The 12,124-nt window shown below is 42.1% G+C and overlaps 1 protein-coding gene across 2 annotated transcripts in view; it reads right to left on the bottom strand.

Moving 5' to 3' along the window:
• Positions 1 to 9,496: 9,496 nt before the first annotated feature.
• TRIM72 (tripartite motif containing 72) overlaps positions 9,497 to 12,124 on the bottom strand; it is a 17,094-nt gene continuing 14,466 nt past the window's right edge. For both annotated transcript variants that reach the window (XM_036751402.1, XM_036751392.1), the window contains one exon: positions 9,497 to 10,214. In XM_036751402.1, coding sequence (XP_036607297.1) covers positions 9,646 to 10,214 — 569 coding nt within the window. In that variant the 3' untranslated portion in view covers positions 9,497 to 9,645. The remainder of the gene's footprint in view (positions 10,215 to 12,124) is intronic.

The raw sequence follows: 12,124 nt of genomic DNA, 5'->3' as shown, positions 1-12,124 counted from the left end.
AAAAAAAGATGATAATTGAATCCATGGGAACTGACGAGATCACCAAGCAAAATAGCATAGAATGAGGGGAGACACCCGTGGTTAGTTTAGTAGACATGACTGGAATAATGTTCTAGCAAAAGAGGCTGGGTAAGTGATCAGACAAGTAGAAAGAGAACTAGGAGAAAGCGAGATCAGAAAAACCTAAAGAGCAGAGAGTATTGAGGGAAAGAAGACAATTTATAAATTAAGTTCTAAAAGAAGTGTTTATACTGTGTTACTCCTGTGGAAGGAGAAATTTAAAGAAATTCTTCACACTAATTTCTTGCTTAAATTATAGGATGGCTAGCCATTGAAATTGGTTGCTAGATGGGTCAGTCGATAGTGAGTTGGGCCTAGAGTCAGAAAGACCTAGTTCAAATCCAGTTTCACACACTTACAAGTGTGACCTTGGACAAGTCACTTAGCTTCTGTTTGCCTAGGTGCCAGCTTGGTGGCTCAGTGGACACAGTACTGGGCTGGAGTCAGGAAGATGTGAGTTCAAATCTGGCCTCAGACATTTAGTTAATAAGTGTGTGACCCTGGGCAAGTCACTTAATCTCTATTTGCCTTAATCCACTGGAGAAGGAAATGGCAAACTGCTCCAGTATCTTTGCCAAGAAAACCCCTGGAAAGAATGCCCCCCCCCCCGGGGTCATGGAGAGTCAGACACCCCTGAACAAGCCATTGACTGGCCAAAGGATTAGCCATGGCCCTGGTGGCTTTTCAAAAACAATATGCTAAGGGGTCAGCCGAGATGTGAATCATCCGTAGAAGTTCAGAAAAGTGCTAGTCACCGGGAAGAATCCAGCTCCTGAGAGGAAATTGCTTTTCCCATGTGCCTTTTTTAGAGTCCATGGGAGGAGAGTGAAGAGTTTCCTCTCGCTTCCCCTGCCCCCCAGGATTGGTGTCTTGCAGTGCAGCAACTTGCCTAGCGTAGGCGTTCTCTGCCATAGCCAGCAGAGACTAGGTCCAGAGAATCCAGCTTCAGAACTGCGGAAGGGAGCAGGCCTAAAGAGCCCAGCTATGTAACATGTCCTGCAGATATGTGGCAGCCAGGAGGAGCAGCACATAGGTACCATCAGAAGAAAAAAGACATCAGGACTCTCCAGTATGGGAGATGTGATTTGCCTCGCTCTCGCGTGTTCCTGAATTGTGTGTCTCTCTACTACTGTACTCTATATATCGGCCTGCTCTTCCCACTAATTATTGTATGTATTTGTGGAAGAATGCACCCCAGTTTACAGGGTGGGAGATCTTTTATTACTACTGTTCATGGTATTCCATTTCCATAAATACGTTGCTTTGATCTAATTGTGTCACCTGGCTTACTATTGTAGATAAAGTCATCAGTGAAGCCTCATGAGCTGTATAGTTTTAGAAGTACTGACTCACAGAGTACCTTGAATCTGAGGGAGTCATCCCTGAGGGATTATAATATGCAAATGTAAATTGGGGGATGCCTATCTAAAAGGAATCATCATCATCATCATCATCATTGTACTAGTTTACATGAAAGCTTCCTTTTGCAAATGTCTCTCTCTATACACACACACACACATATATATACACATACACACACACACACACACACACATATATACATATATGTATATACGTACATGTTAGGGACAGTTAGGTGGCACAGTGGATAGAGTGCTGGGCCTGGAGTCAGGGAGACCTGAGTTCAAATTTGACCTTAGACACTTACTAGCTGTGTGACCCTGGCCAAGTCACTTAACCCTGTTGGCCTCAGTTTCCTCATCTGTAAAATGAGCTGGAGAAGGAAATGGGAAACCACTCCTATATCTTTGCCAAGAAAACCCCAAAAGGGGCTACGAAAGAGTTGGACATGAATGAAAATGACTAAACAACAACTGTGTGTGTGTTTGTAAATGCATATACATACACATATGTGTGTGTATGTATATATATATATATATATATATATATATAGACAAAGACAGAGAACGCTTTGCAAAAGAAAGCTTTACATAGATGTGATAATGTATTATGTATAACATATAGCGTCACAACAGATCCTCACCACAACACTGCAGTATTATTATCTACATTTTTCACATGAGGAATATGAGATTTAGAATAGTTAAATTACATGCTCACAGTGTTGGATTCAAACCCAAATCTACAAAGTTCCACCGTATCACCCCATCTAGACAACTGTTGGCAAGCTGAGTTGCAGAATGAGAGTGAGGGACATGATCCTCAGAGATTTAAGCTTCACTCTCCCGACAACACTTTAATACTGAGACAGTTGGAGCTTTGACATGGTGGTACATTACCATATTGTCAGCAGTACTGCATGAGGTTTAAAACCTCCAAAAGCCTCCAGGTTTAAAGCCACAAGAGTTCTCCACAAGGATTTTGGACATTTGGCCTAGAAGAAATTTCTTAAGCTGATGCAGAAAAAGTGCTACTAGTCCTGGGAGGCATCAGGTATACATATGACAGTGTGAGTCTTAGGCATAGCACATTTAAAGGAGAGAGCTGCTCACTGGAAGAGCACAAGCAGCAGAAAACCTTTGGAGCTGATATGCATTGCCATCATGTCCCTAGAAGGGAAGAGGAAAATCATAAGCAAAGTTATAATGGTAGCAGATAATCAGTAAGCATGGAGGCCCATAACCAGAGAATTTTAATTGCATCCTACTGAGCAAATGGGGGATGTTGAGACCCAAGCAGAAGTCTTAATGGATACCACATGTGGCCTTTCTTTTGTTTGCCCGTAAGGCCACCAAACAGTAACTACACAGGATTTACAACAGGTTTAGCTATGAGTTGTGGCTGCCTGTTGACCTATGCTTTGGAGTCTCCAAGATGGAGGTGAATATAACAACTTACAACCAATTCATTGTTTGAGGAATGAGCTGAGATCAATCGATCCCTTGCCTATGATCTCAAGTCAGAGGAGCATAGAGGAATGAGGAAAGCTACCATGTTTATTTTGTTGTTTGGAATCCTATCAGGGGCATAGAATAATGGTATGAAGTCTCATGGTCTAGGGGAAACACAAGATAGCAGACCAGTGGAAACCCACCCCACATAAAATAGAGAAAAGTCTGGTCAATTTGTCATTCTTCAAAATAGCTCCAAAGAATTGTTGGGGCTCTACAATTATCCATAGGGCAATTAGATTCCCTGCTGAATAGGAGAACAGGATTTCAGAAAAGTCCAGGACTTGGGCACAAGTCTTCTCATAAGAGCAGGGGAAGAAGGCAGAAGGATGTGTGCAAAGTGTGTAGCAAGACATGATGACAGTGGGGAAAGATTCCATTTCACAGAGTGCTCTGGGCTGAAAAAAACACTTAGAAGGGGTTGCTTAGGAAAGTAGGAAACACTGGGAAGAGGAAGAAGAAAAGAGGAAGAAGCAATATGAGATGTGTAGAAAAGCTTCCATATCATCAGCTTAGAAGTGAAGAAAGCTTTCTAAGGGCAGCATCAATAGATCTTTAGAATATGTTGAAGATTAGAGTGGTAGCAGCAGAGATCTCATAACTTCCAGACTGTTGGGTGCTCCGTTGTTGGTGTAATCAGTTTTCAGGACCCATCCATCTTGGAGAAATTCTTTTTTATTTAATTTAATTTTTATTTTTCATTCCAAGTTCTCTCTCTCCTTTCACCCTTCCCCACCCATTGAGAGGGCAAGAAATACAATAGCCATGATACATATGAAATTACATAAAACATGTTTCTGCACTATGTTCCAGAGGGAGAAAGCAAAGAAAGGGAAAAAATGCTTCTATCTGCACTCTGAGACCATCGGTTATCCATCTAGAGGTGGATATCATTTTACCTTCTCAGTTCTTTGGAGTTGAGGGTGGATCATTGTATTGATTAGAGTTAAGTTTTTCACAATTGATTATCTTTACAGTATTTCTGTTACTGCGTAGATCGTTTTCCTTCATCCTTTCTTACAGCACAATAGCGTTCCATCACATTCATATAACATAACTTGTTTGTCCCTTCCCCAACTGATGGGCATCCCCTAAATTTCCAACTCTACCACCACAAAAAGACTTCTTTAAATTTTTTTTTTACATATGGGTCATTTTTATTTATTTCTTTCGGGTATAGACATAGTAGTAGTATTGCTGGATCAAAGGGTATGCACAGTTTAATAGCTTTTTGGACATAGTTCCAAACTGCTTTCCAGAATGATTAGACTAGTCCATTGGAAATTTTTATGGGCCACACGTCAGCCTCAGCAGGGAGAAGGCCCAAGTTCTCTCTCCTTACAACATTATCTTTCCAGGAAGGGTGGGTCCTGAAAACTGATTACTCCAATAGCAGTATACCCAACAGTCTGAATGTCCTGATCATGTGGATGCCATCAGTAAAGGAGTCAAGCTAAGAACAAGAAGCTAAAGAGGAAAAAAAAAAGTGAGAATCTCTGGTCTGCTAGTCCCCTTTAAAGCTTCTGCAAAGAAACTCCTACTCAGCACATGGTTGGCTGACCAGAAGTGGTTACAGAATGTTAATGCATACTCCAGGATCAATCCAAGCCACTTCCATTACGTGTCACCATGAATCTCCCAGAAGCAGGCCTTTCGCCCTCTCCATATGGAAAGAAACCTTAAGAGGTGCTCCATGACATGCCAGTCCCTATTAGAGTAATAATATATCTAACCTCTAGGTGAGTGCCATTTCTGAAGAAATTCTTAATTTCTTAATCTCTTGATAAAAGGACTAGAATACTAGCCTCTTCATTTGTTTCTTACTGTCCTGAACAGTCTGTATTTAAATACTGATTGGAACCCCGAGCTTGCTTATAGGAGAGAAATTGAAATTGCCTCTAGGAAACAGCTAGAAATGAGCCAAATTCTGCTTTTTTCTAGAGAAAGACTGAATAAGAGCATGTGTTGAGTAGAGTTCTAATTATCAACTAACCACAGGATGGAACTTAGGTCTGTGTTAGTCCAGAGCTCAGAAACAGGTTATATAGGTTACAATTCTGAAGAACTGGAGACTAACCAGCATAGTTTGGCAGCATTGGACAGTTGGAATCCTGTTGCTGCCTCTTCTGCTAATTTTCAGATGGGAGGTATCTTCTTATCCAAACAGTTAGATGCTCATCACTGGACCAAGGTAATGATGCCACCCACAGGCATGGGAAGGGGGAAAGAAGTAGAGATATAGAAATTTTCAATAAAGGACATAACATCTTACAGTAACCTAGCTCCCAATTCTATATTCTCAATCCATATCTTTACTGAAAGTCTACCTCCCCTCCTCTCTGCAATAGTTAAAAAAAAAAAGTACTAGTGAATAACCTGAGTAATTTTTTTGTACCATCAATGTAGTCTTCAAACTGGAACATTTGAGAAACACAACTGGAGAAAGAATAAGGAACTGGGCCCAGCATGCCTGAGAAATGGAGAAAAATTTTTCTCTGGGCCTCCTGAATGTTGAAAGAAATTAGAAATGAGGAACTTCTTAAAAGCAACCGGAAGTATGGTTTAATCATAGGGCTACACCAAAGGAATGAGGAAGTCCATTACCTGGGCGTCCTTTGGCTGGACTCAGAGTGAAAATTAGCTTTTGGAAATAGCATAATCAAGGTCTCAAAGAGCAAGATGTCTGGAACTATGGCACTGGGTTGATTTGAATTATGGAAACACGTGGTGTTATAGAGGATAGAAAGTTGGCATTGAAGTCAGAAAGAGCTCGTTTCAAGTATTGCCTGTGATGCATAGTTGACTTCTCATTGGCCCCAGGTAACTCTTTAAGACTATGATAGCAGAGCAGAATCAGAACTACTGATATGCAAAAGTTCCTCACTGAGAGTTCTCTACACAGATGAAATCCCAGGTCCTGTCAGAAAAGAAAAAGAGTAAATGGTCATGGGAAAGAGAGCAGGATTTATTGTAACTTGAGAAGGAAAAAAGGGTCTAGAGATATTTTATGGATACAGAGGTAATACTAGAATTCAGACCTATATTTGCAGACAACACTCTACGGATGTGGGAAATAGCTAATTAATTTAAAAGTTAAGGAAAATGCTAACTTCCAATATTAGTTATCTTTTGATTTCAATTAGTTTAAAGCTATTGACTTTCTAATTTTTTCAAAGCACAATTTTTTTTTAACTTGAAAATCAAGTTTCTGAGAGTTTTCGGTGAATAAAGAAAATATAACCCTGCATGGAAAACCCCCAACTCTGAAAGCAGAAGTGCAATAGAGACTGTTTTGTGGTTGGTGGTCAGCCATTTAAGTCATGTTCACCTCTTCACAACCCCATTGGGGATTTTCTTGGCAAAGATACTAGAGTGGTTTATCATTTCCTTCTCCAGATGAAGAAATTGAGGTAAACAAGGCTAAGTGCCTTGCCCAGGGTCACACAGCTAGTAAGAGTCTGAGGCTAGGTTTGAACTAGGAAGATGAGTCTTCCTGACTCTAGGCCCAGCACTCTAAACACTGTGCCATCTAGCTGTCCCAGAGACTATTTGGGTAAAGATAAAAGGAAAAGAAATGGAGGAGGTGATTGCTTTGTGAAACTGTATCATAGAACACTCAGCCAGATGAAAGCAATAGATGATTCCTTACATCACCAGACTCTCCCCCAAGTAGAAAGGAGTGCTGAAGCTCTCACAGAAGCTATAGTGATGGAACTCTTAGGAAGGATTCTGGAATTTATTATTCTGGAGAACTATGGTTCCTCCCAGATCTAGAAGAGACTGTATACTTACCCTTTCCACATCACAAGGGTTAGGGGTGTGGTGCCCCCATGATCTGGAAAATCCAGGTAAAAAATTTTGGTCCTCCCTTCATACCAGAGAAGAAGTCTTCTGGCCTCATGGATTTCCTTCTCTTTTTTTCTTGACATTATACAATACTATACATATTTTTATGCATTTCTGAACTTTTTCTGTGTCATCTGCTGGCCTTTGCATATCATCTGAGGGTTCTGCAAACCCCTCCCACAAATTCCCATTTAATTTCTTATGCTGACCCATGATATATTGAATCCAAGATGGGAAAGTCTCCATGTGGAATGGATAACTGGGTTACTTAGTCTAGGCTGGAGAGTGGAGTTCTTTGTAAGGAGACTGGTGGGGTCTGGGAAGAATCAGCCTTTCTCTTTTTCTAGAAGGGAGGAAGAAATTCCTCTTCATCCAAATGCTGTGAGCATTCTGGTCACTCAGGTTACAAAGGTGGCACAGAGGAACTGGCCAAAGGATAAGCCATACCCTGGTGGCATTTATAAAGCAGGCTCTACAGTTATCCCTTCCACATCAAGACCTTCTCCATCAAGGTTTTAATATGTAACACAGATACGTATGAGAAATTAAATGGGAATTTTGGAAGAGTTTTGTGGAAGCTGCAGATAACACTGGAAGGCCAGCCAGATGATGCAGAATCTAAGACCAAATATTTAACCTAAATTTTACAATAAAGTATTGTAAACACCCCATAAAAGAAAAAGAAAAAATGCAGACTTCTTTTTTGCCAAAGTGGGTGATACTGCCCCCTAGGGGTGCTGGAATGATCCAGGGGGCAGTGTTCTTTTTAATGACACCTTTCAAAAAAAAATTAAATTGTTAAGGAAAGCAGATTGTTTGAGGGGGGCGGCTAAGTAATTTTTTCTAAAGGTGGCAGTAGGCCAAATAATTTTGGGAACCTCTCTCTGGGATGAAGGAAAAGCCAAAAAATTTTATGAGAATTTTCCAGATCTCAGGGGTGCCATGACCCTAACCCCCAAGATGTGGAAGGGATAACTGTACTTTAAGGGGTCATTAAAGAGGGGAGTCATCCCTGGGAGTTGAGAGGAAGGCCAGCAACTTAATTTCTCAGAAACAAAATTTTCAAACAAATAAGGGACAAAAAAGGAAATTATATATTGACCCTCTTTTGTCACATTTCTGTAGACTCTGGTTATGTTAGTTTGTGATATTTTTCAAGGTCATCATTAATTTTCTTTTCTTATTTCTCCTGAGAGAAAGGGAGTCGATGTCATACCTACCACACTACAACAAAATTAGACCTCTAGTAGACGTCAAAATAGTTGAAGTTCTTTACTGATTTTCCAAGTCTGCTTCCTTGCCTAGATAGGCTACAAGGAATCATTAAATGCTTTCAGCATTAAATCAATTCCCTCACATCTAAGATCTGCAGGGTTTTTCCAGTTCTGCTCCCCTGGCTGCACTAGGAGAGGCCCTCTCAGCACAGGGCAAGGTAAGGGCAGGGGTGTGCTAGTAAATGATTAACAACCTAGTTTTCTGGTTGGGGGAGAGGGGAGAAAGGTATGCACTCTTAATCTGCATTATTAAAACTTCTTAAATTTAGGCAATCCAAACCGTGAATCAATGTTAAATCCATTCTTACTTGAGGCTGGAGGCCAGAACACTGCCTCCTAGTGTTGAGGACAGAAAACAGAGACTTTGGGACTTGGGTGCAAGGCTGATGCTGGCAAAGGCACTAAGAAGTACTGGGGAGCAGGGAGTGTGTCATCAAGGAGTTTCCATTTAAAATAGTTCTTACTAACTCAGTCCTAAATTTTCATTTCTATGTTTTTAATTTAATTTTGACTTTGATTTCTTTACTGCTGAAGTATTGCAAGTGCAATCAGTGACTTTAAAATTTGACACCCTCTAAATCTGGTGCCTTGGAACAGAGTCACAGTCACCCTCTTAATTAGAATTCTGCCTTTCAGTTCAGCTTCTGGGATTCTGAAATCGTGTCTCAATTTTTCATTTGGAGTTTGTATAAACCTGAGATTATGTATAATGAGGGTTGGCTGTCTATATTAGGGAAGGCGGGTGATTATACAGAGTTGCATGATAAGGGACAGTAAGATTTAGAAAGTCATTCTGTGTGGGAGGACAATTGTAGGTGTGGTATAGGATGCCTGGATTCTAGAACAAGGACTAGAAAGGAAGGACAGGATCACTGGAGAGGAGGTAAGTAATAGAAGAAATAGGATTGTCTCTCAGAGGGGTCAGCTGGAGGCATAAATTCTGTGGTTTTTTAGTCTCTCACTTCATTTTCACAATATCCCCAATGAGGAAATAATGATTCTTCATTATTACATAAATAGATGAAGCAACTAAGGGGAAGAGACTTGGGTCACACCTGTGAATAAAAAGATTAGAAATAAAACCCATAATTGTTGTTTTCCAACCTAGAGCATGAAGGCTCATAAAAGAAAGAGTTAACATATCTGGTCTTTGACTACAGTGTGAGGATGTCTGAAGGCAGTGTGACGCCTCAGATTGTGGAGGGGATCTGGGCTTTAGCCACTGGATTTATTTTCAGGTCACCAACCTTTGGAGCTACAGAAAGAAGACGAAAACCAAGGGGCAGGGCTGAGGAGGGGGATGAGCAACAGAGACAGAAGCAGGAAGAGACTCTTTGTTTCCTCCCCATCCAGGTGAAAATCCTTCCACTCAGCCCTAGGTAAATCTATCCCTTTGTCAAATTCACTTCTCACCCCCCTTGAAGAAATCCAGACACTAGACGATTCAAAAGTTTCGTCTCTTTTATTAGCCGGGACTTCCAAACCTTAGAACCGCTCACTCACTCCTACTTTATCCAGCCTGGCAGCGCACGTTTGCTGACTGACTAACAGACTGCCCCCAGGATCCGGCCTCTACTGCTCCTGATCTGGCCTCACTGCTCCCCGTCTGGCCCGAGCAGCAGCAAGGGCTGTATATTCTTGCCCTTGTCGTGCCAGCAGACGTCGAAGAAAGGGTAGACGGGGCCGGGGAGGCGCTCGTGAAAGGAGTAGAGAGGGACCAGGTTGTCTGGATCACTGGAATCGAAGAAGCTGAAGACGCCGTCCTGGAAGCTGAGATAGAGGCCGATCCTGGAGGCTCGCCCATCCACTTTGAGCACCTTGGGTTCCTTGCTCTCCACGTGGGCCTCGTACACCTTCCCTTCTCGCAGCCCCAGCATCCAGAAACCCTGCGAGGGGATGGGGTGCAGCTTCCCCCGACGGTTGACCTCGGCGGAGATCAGCCCCAGGCCCCAGCGGGGTTTGTCGCCCACCTCCACCTCCCAGTAATGCTCGCCCTCCGACAGCTGCTGCTTGGCCACCAGCGCCACCGCTTTGTCGAACTGCTGCGGGTCATCCCCCGCCGGCGGCGCCTTCTGCTCCACGCACTCCACCCGCCGTCCGGACGGGGACACCAGCAGGCTGGGATGGGCAGTGGCTGGGTCAAAGGTGAGATTTCCTGGGGCTGCGAAATCAGTGACAAAGAGGATCGAATGAGGAGAGAAACAACAGGTCATCCACCACCTACGTCAGTGTCTCTGTGCCTCCCCCCAGCTATGAGAGTCCAATTTGTAAAATGAGAGTCTGGACTAGTAAGATTCTTTCCAGATCTATGTCCTATGATCTTTTATAGAATCATAGATCTGGAATAGACCTTAGAGATCACTGAAGCCATCCACTTCTCTGTCTTACATGTAGCAATGCCCTCCTTTGCACACACACCCCCAATTTACCAAAGAAGGTAAATGCAACTAGCATGGAAACCTGAAGGATAAATGTAAAAATCATCGGAGTATTCTGATCTAAGGACCTCTGGGGACAGTAACTGCACCGGGGAGAGATAGTTACTTCTTTCCCACCCCACCAACTCCAATAAATGTTTGTTGATCGATTCAGGAGGATCTGAGTTTTGATTTTGCTTCAGAACCTTGGTGTATAACCTAGGGCAAATCACGTAAGCTCTACAGGCCTTAGCTTCCTGCCTGTTAAATGGGAATAAAAATAGAACCCACTTCCCAGGTTTATTGTGAGGATCAAATGAAATAGGGATAGGGACCAAACTTATGCTGTCATTGATAGAACTATTATATGATATGATATGATATTACATCATATTATTTATATTCCATTATATTCCCTTATGTTCCCTTATATTATAAGGAAACTCCAAGATGAGAAAATTCCTTTTACAATGCAGTTTACTACTTTTTCTTCAACTAAATCTTAGAGAGCTGCCTAGGTCACTGAGAGATTAAGTGACTTGTCTAGAATCATTCAGTCAGTATGTTTCAGAGGCAGAACTAGAACAGAGGTCTTCCTGCCTTTCAGTCTGTCAGTATGCCGTGCACAGTGACATCTCTCCCAAGCCTGGAGCATTTGCAGAAGACCCTCCTCACTGACAGAGAGAATGCTGACTTGCCACTGGAGAGACCTTCTCCTTTCTTTGTGCTTTAAGAAAGGACACTTAGTTTCTGCACTCTCTTTGAAGAGTGGTTGGGGAGCGGAGGGAGGGCAGAAAGAAAAGACTCTGGAAATCAGAGGCATGTTAAGGAGCCAGCTTTCCCCTGTATGTCTGCCTTCAAAGTCTATTCTCTCTCTCCAGAGTCTCTCCCTGCAAAATTCTGGAACAATTGGTGTCCTCTTTCAAAGCAGAAAGGAACAAGGTCTCTCCAGGCACAGGTCATCATTCTCTCCATCAGTGAGGTGGTCATTTAGTCATTTTTTGAGTCATGTGACCTCATCTAGGTTTTTCTTGGCAAAGATACTGAAGTGGTTTGCCACTTCCTTCTCCAGCTCATTTTACAGATGAAGAAACCGAGGTAAAAAGTGTTAAGTGACTTGTCCAGGGTCGAATAAGTGCCTGGGGACAGATTTGAACTCAAAAAGATGAGTCTTCATGACTCTAGGCCTGGCGCTCTACTGCACCACCTAGCTGCCAAATAGATCAAGTCTTGGGACCTGGGTTACATAAAATTCTTTGAAAAACTTAAAGTATTGTATAAATGTGTATAAATTATCTAACTGCTTTAATTGTTGGAAAATTCTCATGCATTGCAATCTAGGAGGAGTATTTGAGTTGGACACATTAGGGGGTGGGTAGGATTTTTTTTCAGTATTAACAGAATGGACTTATTCTAGGTGAAGAACTTTGGTATTTGGGGGATAATAATCCTCCTTGTCATCATCACCACCACCACCATCATCGTTTACATAACACTTTAAAGTTTGTAATGAGCTTTACATATCTTGTCTCATGTGAACCTCATAACAACCCTGGGAGTTAGGTACTCTTTATTATTTCCATTTTACAGACGAGGAAACAGAGGCAGACAGGGGTTATATATAGCAAATCTCTGAAGGAGGATTTGAACTCAG

Source organism: Trichosurus vulpecula, chromosome 1 (assembly GCF_011100635.1).
Source record: "Trichosurus vulpecula isolate mTriVul1 chromosome 1, mTriVul1.pri, whole genome shotgun sequence".
NCBI lineage: Eukaryota > Metazoa > Chordata > Mammalia > Diprotodontia > Phalangeridae > Trichosurus > Trichosurus vulpecula.
This window is presented reverse-complemented; position numbering and strand designations above follow the sequence as displayed.